At 41.0% G+C, this 14569-nt stretch overlaps 1 protein-coding gene across 1 annotated transcript in view; it reads left to right on the forward strand.

The window, feature by feature from the left end:
* Positions 1 to 12946, forward strand: part of ADGRG7 (adhesion G protein-coupled receptor G7) — a 15159-nt gene extending 2213 nt beyond the window's left edge. The window contains exons 2-9 of the mRNA XM_026035883.1: positions 1014 to 1179; positions 2605 to 2754; positions 3585 to 3697; positions 5918 to 6282; positions 8796 to 8877; positions 9890 to 10051; positions 11089 to 11245; positions 12196 to 12946. Coding sequence (XP_025891668.1) covers positions 1014 to 1179; positions 2605 to 2754; positions 3585 to 3697; positions 5918 to 6282; positions 8796 to 8877; positions 9890 to 10051; positions 11089 to 11245; positions 12196 to 12420 — 1420 coding nt within the window. The 3' untranslated portion in view covers positions 12421 to 12946. The remainder of the gene's footprint in view (positions 1 to 1013; positions 1180 to 2604; positions 2755 to 3584; positions 3698 to 5917; positions 6283 to 8795; positions 8878 to 9889; positions 10052 to 11088; positions 11246 to 12195) is intronic.
* Positions 12947 to 14569: the final 1623 nt, after the last annotated feature.

The following is a 14569-nucleotide window of genomic DNA, read 5'->3' on the forward strand; positions in this document are numbered from 1 at the left end:
CCTCTGAGGTCCCTTCCAACCTTAAGCATTCTGTGATTCTATGATTCTGTGCACAGCTGCCACTACAGTCCCAGGGAGCCAGGCTTTGATCATGTGCATTTCTATTAGAAATGGTAGGAATTTCAGCCTGGATACCTGAAATGAGCACTCTTGTCCTTAACCTCTTTGTATAGCACTATAAAAGCACTAAGCCATCATCACTGATAGCATATAAATGCTTAGTGTTTGTTCTGTAGGCAGTTTCAGATGACAATCCTATGGAAAAACAGTGTGATCATGTAATTATAGTCTTTACTATAAAGCCTCTATGTCRTAACTCTTTCCTCTAGAGACACAGACTGAATGCACAATTTGTCTTTTCAAAAAAAAGATGTATTTAAAATTAAATGCACAACTGGGCCATTTTGCCAGTGTAAAKTCACTGTACTCAAGCTCTCTTGATGAAAACAAAAAGTATTAAAGTAAAACCGAGAATAAAATAGTTATTTATATGAGGATTTTTGTTTCCTGGTTTAAGTCACATTTAAGACTACTGATTTAAATCACTTAAAAAAAATCTCTAACTTGGTAAAAAAGTGCCACAAAAGAAAGAGTCCAACAGTAGGGCCCAAAAAGGAGGAGCTCAGCCAWCATCTTTGAACCTCTGAGTTCCTAGTAACTTGGACCCGTTGCTACTGTTTCTTTGGTATTATTAAAATCCAGGACATATGTAACATGTGTACATATCTGGATATGGGATGATATTTTCCTCTCACTTCTAGTGCTTTTTTTTTTTCTTGAGGAATCACAAGAGGGGAAATGGTTATTTTAACACTCCACCTAACAAAAAAAAAATGAAGATGAATCTCTTAAGATTCATGGGAAAAGAAGCTCCTTGCTAGATTTTAAATGGACTCTAAAGAAATATCTAAAAACAACTGCTGTAAATCCTGCATGTGTGAAATGGTATGATATAGGCTGCCTGGAAGGCACCAGCTCCTCTGACATCTGGACCTACTTTTCTCTTTGCCTAGCGAAGGTGCATCAGCGAATGGAAGAGTGGGTTTTGTCCTCTATCAAAATAGCAAATTCTTCAAGTCGAGGATTTATAAGAGCCACGGTAGTTTTTCTAAACAAATTGTCTCCGGCAACATTGATGGTGGAAGAGCCAGCGGTGTTGAACTAGCCTTCAGCCCAAAGGTAACTTCTCACAAGAGCGACCAGAGGTTGACCTAGTCCTGCTGCCAGTGTTCAATATTTGCAGAAAGAGACTCAAGTAGAGAGGCATGTTTGGTATGACCCTTGGTTTCTGGCAGGAAGCAGCTTGGGGAGCTTGAGGGATGCTTACATGACCTCATAAGTCAAAAAGGTAGCGCATTGCGATATCATTGCATAGAAAATAATTTTCAGCTTGGGTATTTAACATCTGGTATTGCCATTTCTGCACTAATAAGTGATGACTTTTGCAAGGAAAACTGTATTTTGTAAAAAATGATAGCTATGCTCAAGCAGCTTTGTTCAAAATCAAGAATGAAAGAAGACAGGTATTAGAAGACAATTTTTATTTTCAGGAGACTCTTGGCAGTTTGGGAAACAACCAAAAGATAACATGAATGCCAGAGACCAAGAAGTTTAGCCACCTGGGGAGCGTTAGTTTTTCATGGTGTCTCTTAATTCCCTCTTTCCTTAAAATAAACATGCATTTTACATTTGCTTGCTCCCCCAGGAATCTATTTCAGATCTTACTGCTTTGTTTTCAGGAAATGTCTTATATGAGTCTCTACTTGCCTATAATAGATGAAATTGGAGCTGAGATATGCTGATTTTTTAGCATGTTTCTCCAGAAAACAATATCTAAATTCTTATAGTGCTTAACTCACTTAACAGAGATATTTAGGCCCAGACACGTGCATGTGACAGACTAATAATCCTCCTGAAGGATCTATGCAATTAAGTGATCTGAGAAATGAGTATCATTTGTATGGCTGTCACAGGAATAAGTCCATAATTAATGTATTTATTCCTATTTTTTAATTGAACTACCTAGTATTGCAGATAATAGGGCTTTCCCTATTTATGTGCACTTCTCATAGTGCTCATTGCTTATTAAAATGCAGTTCTAACTGCGATCACCCACAGAAGTTTATTGTGTAAAATGGAGCATGCAGCTTGACACAACTGTGCTAGCAAAGCTGTGCTGGAGGAGGAGACTGGATGGTTCACAGACTTGGCTCTGGATTTTGCAACTGTTTGCTTTCYAGTTCCAGTTCAGCTCCAGTTGGCAGTAACCTAATGCTATTAGTATCTGAAAACTGCTGTTTGGCTTATGCAGAATTTATTTGGCACTYGTTGGGTGCTGAGTGGACATGCCATAATTATCTGAATAATTCAAAAAGATTGACAACGTGGTTGGCAAGGCTTGAATGAGAAAGGACCTACAATGTAAGCTAGCAAAGCCAAAATATGCCATTGCTAATACTCTTCTTAAACTGCTGGAATTGCCAGAAACTCTTCAGTAGGTTCAGCTCCCCTTTCAGAGGATACCTAGTAGCACATGCTGCTTACTGCTGCACCTCTGTTTAGGCTCCTTCAACCCCGCTTTCTCCTTGTAATCTCAATCCACAGTACAACACATCGGAGCTCCAGCTGCGTGATCATGCCTGCGTCTTTTGGGACTATGCCACCAATGACTGGAGCACCGTAGGCTGCACAAAAGGAAGAGACCAATTCCTGAGATGCAAGTGTAACCACACGACTAACTTTGCTGTCCTAATGGTAGGGCACCGTTCCTTCTAGAACAGCTTATTTTTTTTTCCAATTGTGCTTTGGTTTATGATAGAAGACCTATAGAAGAGCTTTGTTGTGCATTCACAGAGCTAGAAGACGTAGTCATTTAAGACAACCCCTATGACATTTCCTTATGGTTCCCCCATGGCCTTTTAGATGAGCTAGGGGAGAGTTGGCACACTGGGGCAAAACTGGGACATGCGGCAGTTCCCCAGGGTGCTGAAAACTCCCATTTTCTCTGGCACAAATTCTAGCTAAGCCCACCCAACTTTGCAGCCCAGCAGCAGGGAAGCGCAGGCACAGCTCATTCCCCTTGCTCAGCTGTGGTAGCCTCTGGCACTGCACCTAAATTGCTGCAGCTGGTTGTTAAATTAATGTGTGCCTAAACGCCAAAGCTCCCTGAGAGCAGCAATACAGCGACTGGTGCCTGGATTAGCTCAGCTGTCTGGGTGGCACTATCTTATGCAAAGAGAATAGCTCAAAGCACTCAGCACTATTTACTTATATGCTTATAAAAAGTAATTACTCTGTAAATACTAAGTCTACTATCATTTAACTTTATATACTTCCCTCTTATGCATGACTATTTAGGAATGATTGCCTCTCTGATATTTATTTTTCTGTATGTGTGTATTTCTTCTCTACATGAAACCTTYTCTTCCTTTCAGAATATTTCTGTGTTGTCTAAAAGTTTTGGCAATGGCAAACAACAGTCACAACTTTAAAAAAAAATTTCATTTCAACATGCACCTAGAAACACAATTTTAGAAGGAAAGCTGCCTCTGCTCATCTTACAACTGATACAAATTKTTTTCTAGACCTTCCAGATCAAATATAAGTATGCAAAGCCTTTGGAGTACATCTCTTACATTGGTATTGGATTGTCCATGGCTGGTCTGGTCATTACCATGTTGTTTCAGATCTTAACCAGGTAAGGGTGAAGATGTAAAACTATAAATATTTTATGCTGTTATAATATTTTGCTGTTGTATATAAAGTTTTATCTAATTTAAGAGGAAAACAGAGAAAATAGAAATATTATTGATTAGTGAGTAATAAAAAAGAGTTAATCAAGTTATGYAGTTCAAGGACTAAGTGTGGCTTACTGGTTGAAGAAAAGTTAAGCAGTGTCTCAGTCATGCGGCTCCTCTGGATGTGATGTTAACATTTCTGTTACTATTTTCCTCTTTTTTTAACATGAAGAAATTTATATTCTCTGAATATTAGTTGAGAAATGCACACTAAAAGAACGTCAGATTTGAAAAGTGGTGTTACAGGATACCTAAGAGCCCAGTTTGGTAAAAGGCCAAGCCTTTCAGAAGAAACTCTTGATATCAAAAGTACCCCRCAGAAAATACTCCTTTCTGATTACATATGTTAAGGCCTCCTGTGAAGCAGATATTTCTCATCAAGGCCCATAGTCTATTTAACTTTTGCTGCACATACAAGTCCTCAGACCAGGAAAATGAAGAATAACCAGATTTGACAGCAAAAGGCACTTCCATGACTACAGCTCTGCAGGCTGGGCTACCAGTCCCGGGGTGATGAGCTCCTGGCCGGCAGCAAACGTGCAGAGAGCCACCCTCAGGTGCCYCTGCAGACCAAGGGGTGCTCCTGTGCAGGTGTTTTGGTTTTGCCAAGGTAGCTCCAGGGAGTTTCCTCCTGTGAGGCGAGAAGTGGTGATTCAGTGAGTGAAAGTGCTGTTCGAATACTTGGTCAGCATCGCTGTCCTCTTCCCCAGCAGATTTTATTCCTGGCTCGGGAAGATAATGTGTGGCTCGTAAGTACGCTTACTTAGGCTCATAAGCCTGCTTATCTTTGCTGCTCTATGAATATCAATATTTGCTAGTGTTTTCTCCCCGGTAGCACTTTTAGGCTGGACAGTGGACTCCACTGGAGCTTGTGTGTGTGACTCCACAGTCCCACTGCTTTCCAGCAGGTATTCCAGAAATCTGCAAAGCAAAAGGATGACTCCGGAGTGTGCAGGAACCTCAGGGCAGTTGTGCTGGGTCAGCCTGAAGATCCACCTAGGCAGTACAATGAACAGTCTACTAAAAACACATGCCTAGAAAAAGTATGACAACGGGCTTTTTTAATTTATAAAAATACTCCACCATCAGTCTAACCTTTCCTCTATGCTCTGTACCCTAGTATTACCACGTCCCATCAGTTATTTTTTTTCTAGACAATTACCAACAAGCCTGTTATGCTGGTCTCTTCATTTAAGCATAGCCTTTCCAGGTCCTTGTCTTGTTTAGTAGATTTTTAGCATTCAGATAGAAGCAAGTTTAACAGCCATGAGTTTTTGCTGTGCTATTTAAATATTGCTCTGTTTCTCTTCCCCATTTCATAGTTTCTATACTCSGTCCTATACTTCCTTGCCTGAGAGCAATGAGATGGCAATTATAAAATGTTTGTCTACAACAGGTGATTTCAAGGCATCATAATTAAATGCAAATATTTGTCTACATTGTTTGTGTTACCATTTTATTGCAAAATACTTCAAATACAATTATAGCAAGCTTCCTTGACAGACATGCCCGTAATTCGTGATATCACGTGGCTCTCAGATGCTCTTTTGAATGAGGAGCAAAGTCATGCCACAGAGATGTAGCTACTGTGGATGAAGGCAAGCTTCTCGCCTTACTTGCCCTTGTGTAGGTTTGAAGTAATTCCCTCAAGGTCAATGCACGGGCATTTAAATCTGTAGCAGCATCCAGGTTCTGCCTTTCAAATGCATTTAGAAGACAGAGTTTGGAAGTGGAGGGTTATTCTCTTGTGCCTTGAAGAGTATTTGGAAAGAGTTCTCTCATGCTGTTTCAYCTCTCAGCACTGAATAAAATGATGTTAAAAACTACAGGGAGGGAAAAGAAAATGCATCCCAAATGCTGTTGGAAAGAGCACAGTCTCAAAGGTGTTGAATATTTTCTGCAGTAGTTGAATAAGACACTACYGAAAAATACAGTAAATTGGGTAGGAATCTGAAGCATCGTAGAGTTCTGCAGATAGTCACAGCTTTGTTTTTATTCTATATTAAAGATTACATTCCCTAGCTTGTGTCCTTTAATATATAAGTGATCTTCAGAAAATGAGGAAGTATGTTATAACTTCTTCTTTTGCTTTACTTTTCCTCCCCAATGTGTTCCCACAGGAAAACTCGGAAATCCTCAATAACATGGATGTTGGTGAGTCTCTGCTTCTCTATGCTCATTTTCAACATCATCTTCGTCTCGGGAATTGAGAACCGAAATGCCAGGAATTCYGGCAGCGACACCAGCAGTTACGAGCAGCAGCCCCAGCCTCCGGCCACCACGGATAACACTCTGCTCACGTCGGATCTGGCGGATCCCCCCGCGGCGCCCTGGTGTACCGCTGTGGCAGTGCTACTGCATTACTTCTTGCTGGCGACGTTTATGTGGACAGCGCTCAACTCTGCCCAGTTGTATCTACTGCTGCTTAGAGCCATGCAGCCGCTTCCCGGCCGCTTCATTGCAACCATGTCAGTCCTTGGATGGGGTAAGATTTGAAGTCRTTTTCACAGCAATCTCATACCAAAGTGTCAGTTCACAGTACACCCACAGTGGGGGGATGTGTGTAAAAGTGTTATACCAGTAGAGAGCAGTTGTAATCAGCGTCCTGAGCTTGCCACTACGGTTTAATAAGTAATTTCCAGTTACTGCTTACACTGCTGGCAGCACCTGAGTTTGTTGTCACTGTCCTGATGTGGCACAAAAATCAACAGCTTGCTCTTCAGCAACATAGGCCTGTGGCATGCAGGAGAAATATCTCTACAATCACAGTATTCAACAAGCTGTTTCTATCAGCTGAAGGAAAAAAAAATCTGACATGCAGTGATTACATATGGGAAGTAAAATTATTCTCTGAAACTTGTGATCTCAGCCAGGGCCTCGTGTGCATCCAGATGCCAGAAATGACTTACATTATTTGTTACGTTATTTATTAATAAGCAATGAGAAGCAATGAGCACATCCTTAGGACTTTATAGCAATTAGCAGCTACGTTGCAAGCTGAGAGGGAATTACTTGGCAGAATGGAGACATGGGCTCAATAGGTAAGGTAAAATCTCATCTTTTAGTGTCAGAATTAGTGTTAGAATCAATGTTAGAATAGCGTCACTAAGACGCTATTCTATAATATAGAATTTATAATATATATTCTGTATAATACAGTATAGAGGGATATCTACCATTGGGCCACTACGTATTCAACTCTTGTGGTACATTGTTTCTGATGGCATCTACAAAGCCATGTTATATTCTGCTTATTTTATTGTTATGACTTGCATTTGGGTGGGGATACAGGTTATAGCCCATAGCCTATAAAGGATACAGTTCCGCTGTAACTTTTAGGCTTCAGAGTGCACACACAAGCCAGAAAATGCCCAGTAAAAGCTGCTTTGCTAAATGATACTCTGCTCGGTGGTGAAGCTTGCATGATAACCTAGCATTAGATTCTCTGCTGTGCCTTGGGACTCATTGCACATGTGCAAACAGCACATTTCTCATTCACTGCACTTCAGGCTTGGGGAGCACAGCAAATACTGGGCAGTCCATTTATCACCACCCCATTAGGGGGGTGATAAATGGGGCCRAGTCCARTTGGAGGCCTGTGGCCAGTGGTGTCCCCCAGGGGTCAGTACTGGCCCCGGCGCTCTTCAATTTGTTYATCAATGACCTGGACGAGGGCACGGARTGCACCCTKAGCAAGTTTGCAGATGACACCAAGCTGGGTGGAGTGGCCGACACTCCGSAGGGCTGTGCTGCCATCCAGAGGGACCTGGACAGGCTGGAGAGTTGGGCAGAGAGGAAYCTCATGAGGTTCAATAAGGACAAGKGCAGGGTCCTGCACCTGGGGAGGAATAACCCCAGGCAYCAGKACAGATTAGGGGTCGACCTGCTRGAAAGCASCTCCACGGAGAGGGACCKGGGAGTCCTGGTTGACACTAAGTTAACCATGAGTSAGCAGTGTGCCCTCGTGGCCAAGAAGGCCAATGGGATCCTGGCCTGCATCAGGAGGAGTGTGGCCAGCAGGTCAAGGGAGGGGATCCTGCCCCTCTGCTCAGCTCTGGTGAGGCCGCACCTGGAGTACTGTGTTCAGTTCTGGGCACCCCAGTACAAGAGGGACGTGGAGCTTCTGGAGAGGGTCCAGAGAAGGGCAACCAGGATGATTAAGGGAATGGAACATCTCTYGTATGAAGAGAGGCTGAGTGAGCTGGGCCTGTTTTCTCTGGAGAAGAGAGGGCTCAGAGAGGATCTGATTAATGTGTATAAGTTCAGGAAGGGAGAATGCAAAGAGGAAGGGAACAAGCTGTTTTCACTGGTGGCCAGCGATAGGACGAGGGGTGATGGCCATAAGCTGGGGCACAGGAAGTTCTGTCTCCATATGAGGAGGAACTTCTTTCCCGTTAGGGTGACAGAGCAGTGGAACAGGCTGCCCAGGGAGGTTGTGGAGTCTCCTTCTCTGGAGGTCTTCCAAACCCGCCTGGATGCCGCCCTGTGCCACATGCTCTAGGTGTGCCTGGTTGAGCAGGAAGGTTGGACTAGATGATCTCTAGAGGTCCCTTCCAACCTTGAATATTCTGTGATTCTGTGATTCTGTCTGGAAGATGTGAGGTAGGGCTGAAGGAGGGAAAGAGCAGGAGCAGCCCTTGAGGAGCACATTCTTAAATTGCTTTTTTCACTCATCCTAAATGGGTTTTCCCSTGCAGACAGGGGAGCAGGCTTGCATGGTTGTGAGAACTGAGCACAGAAAAGAGCTGGCTCTGTTACCAGAAGTCACCTCTGGAAGCTGTGTTGAAGCTCTCAAAAGACCAAAACTGAACAGGGCACGGACACGAGCTGTCCTCACATAAATGCTGCTCACAATGCCCAGTTCTGCCTTTTCCTCTAGGCTAAGGTGCAGATAAAACACAGGTCTTAATATCTCTGGATTTTAGGACACCAGTAGCTGCTTCGGTAGACGGGGATAAGCTGTATTTATTTAAGTTGCTGATGTCTCTCATTGATTAGGAATCCCTGCTCTGGTTGTTGCAATAACATTTGGAGTTACTTACAGAGAAGGAAAAGCATTAAACTATCGACAGGAAGAATTGTAAGTAAATGAATTATTAGGATGCTTGGTATCCCCTACCTTTTATGCTGACTTATTACTAAGGCCATTCTACATTTATTGCCTTCACTTAAAGAAAAACAAACAAACAAAAAAACCCTCTTCACTCAAACTAACCTCTCACTATAAGAAACTGCAGGTTTTCCTCACTAAGGATTTAGGACACTAAATCACACATTTGTCCTGAATGCTCCTTTAGCTCCCCTGTGGCTTTAAATGGAGATTGGGAGTGCTCTTGACCTAGCTGAAACTCAAGACATATTTAAGTGCATAACTATATTTCAATACGGAAGCTTAGTCATCCCATTTACTCTGAAGCTCTCTGGCCAACATAACTGATATCCCTAATTACTGGATACTTTCAGTACTTTCCCTCCTCTGAGTGCCAGCATCCCAACGCAGGCTATTTTATGCTCACAGTGTACCTTGGTGATAGATTGTGGGTGGTATAGAACAGAGGTGCATTTCATTTGAAATAAATGCAAACACAAGTCCCTTTCCCCCTGGTGGTTACCTTGTGATGTTGATTTAGAGGGATCGCTTTCTGAGATTGTTTATCAATCACACACACAAAAAAAAAAAAAAAAAAAAGGAAGAAGAAGAAAGGATTATTGCAGAGTAACCCCATCTGCCTGAAGCTTTCCCCAATTTTGTTTTGGCCTTTGCCCACCAGGTCATCTCTAATCATTCTTTAGCTCTACTATCATGTATGCACTAAAGGTAACCTTGCACATGCTGGCCAGATGCCTATTTGGGTAGTTATATTCTACCTTATTACATTCCCCTATGCAGTTTGTCTAATAAAACGTTTCACTSTCTACAGAGAAAGGCATGACCAAATGCCCTCAGCTCTCAGGGAACGGTGGCCTTCCAGAGACAGGCTAAGAAGATCTAGAAATCCCTTCAGGATGGGAAATGATTTATTATTTCTGTGTTTTGAATCATTATTCAAGTGCCTGGCAAATCTTTTGAAATAGCCTCTCTCTATATTTAGTTGCTGGCTTGCAGCCCTGGATGARCATCACAATTTTAGCATGGAAAAGCCTATGTTGTGGTCATTCCTACTGCCAGTAGCTCTCATACTCCTGTTTAACTTCATTGTCCTCATCAACATCACAGTGTCCGTGATATGGAGGAATAACAACAATTTGACAAGGTGAGCTGGCACAGAGCTCCTCAGTGCTTTCAGAATAATTCTTCACTCTCTTGCCATGTCACTCTACGTCACTCTCACGTCATCTTCACCAGAAACTGAAATTTTCGATAAATCTTCTGTATGCATGCTTAAAGCATTCAGAAAATTCATCTCACTACTCCAGTGGGTCAGATTGTGTCCATTTGCACTCCAACGCAGCCTTTTGCTGCCTTTTTTTTTTTTTTTTTTTTAATGTTGTAGAGTTGCTCAGCTTAACTTCAATAAAGTTTATCTGCAAGGTAGATCAACATAAGTGAGAGCAGAACTGGGTCTAGTCAAAGGAGGATTATAGATATCTGCACATCTAAACATCAGGCCAGTTCTCTGGATTTAAAGCAGATTTACTTGCTTGATTTCATATATACACTCAGTGTATCGTCACAGACTCTGCAGTGATATTTGTGCTAATTTAGAAGGAAATTGCTTTGTTTTTTTTTAAGTTCTAGTGCTTTGGGTTTTTTTAAGTTCTAGAGCTGATAGAGTGCAGGAAATCTTCGCTTTTTTTTTTTTTTTTCCCTCATTTCTTTTATATATAATTTTCAGGGTTGGAGCAAATCAAAATACCTGACTGTCTTCAGATTCAGAAGAAACTCAATGTTCAGACTCCATTGGCAGCTTGTTCTTCTATTAAAAACTGAAGACATTTCAATTAAGTTTCATTTTCTAAAAACTTATAATAGCTAATACATTCTTTCTTACTGCTCCCTGTTTCCTTGGCAAATCTTATTTTTGAAGTTATTSAAGTAATATATGTTCCAAACACATATTATAAAGACAGATTATTCAGATAAGTCTGGACAGATTTCTCTTTCAGGATTCCCTTTACTGATGGTGCTTCAAACAAATGTAGGAAGCCATATATTCTCACCTCACCTGAACAAAAACTACAGGTTACAGCCTGTACTAAAGGTTACAGCCTTTAATAWATAAAATAATATGTTTAAAGCTCAATACGATAGTAGATGGTATGGAGAAAGATTTTTATTTGTTTGTTCCAGGAATAAAAAGGATTCATTCATGAAAAGGGTGATTGGCACTATCTCTATAGTTGTAATGCTTGGAATCACCTGGACAGTAGGCTACCTGATGCTAATAAACCAAGAGGAAACAAGTCTCACTTTCAGCTATGTGTTCTGCATTTTGAATGGTACTCAGGTAAATATTTCCTTATTCTGAGACTAATAATTGAGATACTGGGAAAAAAAAGTCTAGTTTATTTGTCCTATATCTTGAGAATTTGTCAGAAAATGGTTAAACAAATTTGGAATTTTTGTTCAGGAAGGGGTGCTATCATTCTTGCTTGTCACCCATAAAATATTTCTTAAAGTGTGAATCAATGTGGTATATTTTATTTCAAGGTCACCATTGAAAAGATCTTATTTTTTGGGTGGCTACTCCTATACACATGATACTCAAAGTGATACTCAGAGTGAATATCRGCAAAAAAAACTTCTCCTTCAACTATGGAATTCAGGGAAGTAGGAGCTTCATGGCTTGAGAAAAACTTCCCCTACTCTCAAATCCTAAGGTGTTTACTAACTGCTTAGTCTGCTGAAAACTGAGGCCCTTAACACTCATGGGAATTAGACTGCATGCATGGATTATACCCCATGATATCAGATTGCAATCATGAACAGAGGTAGAACACAGACCCAGCTACCTAAAACCCTGAGCTTCCCCTGCCTCCCATTTTTTTTTTTTTTAACTCAGGATGATTAATGTTTGAAATGGGAATGTAGAGGTGGTATGGAAATTCAGAAGTCCCACTTTTCTGTGTGTGTCTGTCTGAAGTGCTGATAAGGCACCAGTTCATTTACTGCTCAGGGCAGTTCTTACATTTATCCTGCTCAGTGGAGGGCAGCGATGCCCTTCTGAGAGATGCTAGCTAATGCAGTGCAGTGTGCAAGTCACACACCCACAGCGTAGTTCCATGGGATAATTTTTCTATCGAAATTACTGAATGCATTTCAAGGTATTAACTTCATCGTTATGGAAAGCTATGGTTGCAGCTATTTTTCTAGTCAAATCACACTGACCAATTTTTTTTTTTTTTTTTTTTTTTTAATCAGCAAAATACTAACTCTGGGCTTTCATTCACTCCACAGGGACTTCAGATTTGCATTCTGTATACTTTCAGATCGCCAGTCTTCAAGAAAAAGGTTTCTGAAGTGTTTCCCGTTTTCTCAGTGCCAGAGATACCAGTGTATCTGCATTCAAAAATTTACTATGTTTCAAAATCACACCTTGGAAAACATGCAAAGGAAACTTTCAGACCATTCCAAACGCTTTCAGAAGATACTTCCTTGTCTACCTTATCTAACCTTATCTAACTACCTTATCTAACAGTTAGAAACCTGTAAAGATGTGTAATACAAATGTGTATTTTTCAGTGTTTGTCCTACATATGTATCAGAGGCATCTCTAATGTTGAACATGCGGTTCCTACAGCAGAGAGATAGGATTTTATTAGAAGACAACGTCTTAAGCAGGGGCACGTGATAGCAAGACTGTGTGAGCACTTAGCAGCACTGGGAGATCCCTTGATACCATTTGTATTGCAAGCTGCTGAGGCAGGTCTTTGAAAGAAAGTTGAGGACATTGTAGTATTATACAGTGCAGATGTGCAGAAGTTGCTCTGTTTTTACCTGTCTCATTTCTCAGGCTTGTAAAACATGTTTTCCTGGCCTCCTGCAATGTAGTTTTCTCTTTTATAAGAATATTCTGATGTAATTTGAATTCAAATTGTAAATCAGTGAACAGTTCTCRTTCTCTCTGGGTTCAAACTCTGCTTACTACCCACTTCCCTCATATGCTGGCCTTACTATCACCTTCACAAAAGGAAATCTGGATCTTAGAGTTGTCTTTTAAATTCCCCAGCTAAAACTTCTTCAGGACAAATTGTATTGAAATTGAATGAAAACTTTACTATTTATATATGAGAAAATGAAGAAAAAAAAAAAAAGTTAGACTTGAATAAGCAGCCTTGGAAAGGCACTTGCCATAAATGTGTAACTCATCTCAGTCGGCCCAGCATTAGACTGTGTTAGGAAGCACAGTCTTTTTGGAGGTAGGTGTTTTTTTCCAGAATACCAGCTGCAGCACTTCTGTTAGAGCCCTCCTCTGCACGGCCTTCAGGTGAACATTTCTCTGTGTCTTTTGGCTTTATTGGGAGCTAGGGAGAAGAGTCATTTGTCTTTGACATTAGACATTGTTTTTTAAAATTTATGTTATAAATAAATATTAGAAAATCCTGTTTTCAGTCTATCGTTTATTAACGTAATACAGTATAAAGAAGTTGAAAACAGTGTCAAAAGGAGCAGAAGAGTTTCTGGATGTTGAAGTGATGATTAAGAGAAGAAACAGCAGAGCATCATGATGGAAGAAAGTGTTGAGTAGTGGCTTAAGCACAAAGAGCATCGTGATGGAAGAAAGTGTTGAGTAGTGGCTTGAGCACAAAGTGTGAAGACCACGCAGCTCTTCTTGCTTTGTGTCTTCAAGCAAAGCTCTGAGATCCAAGGATCTGGCCAGCGACAGGACGAGGGGTAATGGCCACAAGCTGGAGCACAGGAAGTTCCGTCTCCAGGTGAGGAGGAACCTCTTTACTGTTAGAGTGACAGAGCAGTGGAACAGGCTGCCCAGGGAGGTTGTGGAGTCTCCTTCTCTGGAGGTCTTCCAAACCCGCCTGGATGCCACCCTGTGCCACATGCTGTAGGTGTGCCTGCTTGAGCAGGAAGGTTGGACTAGATGATCTCTAGAGGTCCCTTCCAACCTTAAATATTCTGTGTGATTCTGTGATTCTGTGAAGGTAGTTGGTTCCTGTCTAACAAAAATAAGAATAATTCCACTGACTCATCCCATCCCATTTTCTCCTATACCAGAGAAAAAGCCCAAGAAATGTCAACAGTTAATACTTTAAAAACATTTTTCTTTCCATATGCTGAACAAATATAATTGTATGATGAGCCATCTCCAGTTTCAATAAAACAAGAGCCTCATGTTGAAGTTTAAAGAAAAGTCTATTGGTATATTTTGAAAACTTGTAAGATGCTCCAAATAAAGTCATGGTCTCGATCATATGTGATGGCTAAATGTTTGGGGCTAGTGTCTCTGAATACCCTGGGCACCATAAATGAGACTTTCTGAATGTCTCCATGTCTGTGTTTCCTGAACATCCTGAAGTTTTCCACTTCTTAGGAATTTATATGCTCTCTATTTAGCAGAAGAAAATGTTCTCTAGGTTTCATGAGCATCCAGAAAGAGCAGTTACACTAGACACAAGGCTGAACTTTGTCACCACTGCTTCAGGTAATGGCAGAGAATGTCATTAAAAATTCCAARGGTAATTTTCCATAATTTGCTGTGCTTAATGTTTTTGGACATGTTTGTTTTTTTTTTTTTTTAACCGTGTTTGTGTTTTTATGCAATATCCATATTTCTTTGCAGATTATGTCTGTAATTCTTGCCTTTGAAAATTCCTTT

The sequence above is a fragment of the Nothoprocta perdicaria genome, unplaced genomic scaffold (genome assembly GCF_003342845.1).
Source record: "Nothoprocta perdicaria isolate Ctin4 unplaced genomic scaffold, notPer1 scaffold_169, whole genome shotgun sequence".
Classification (NCBI taxonomy): domain Eukaryota; kingdom Metazoa; phylum Chordata; class Aves; order Tinamiformes; family Tinamidae; genus Nothoprocta; species Nothoprocta perdicaria.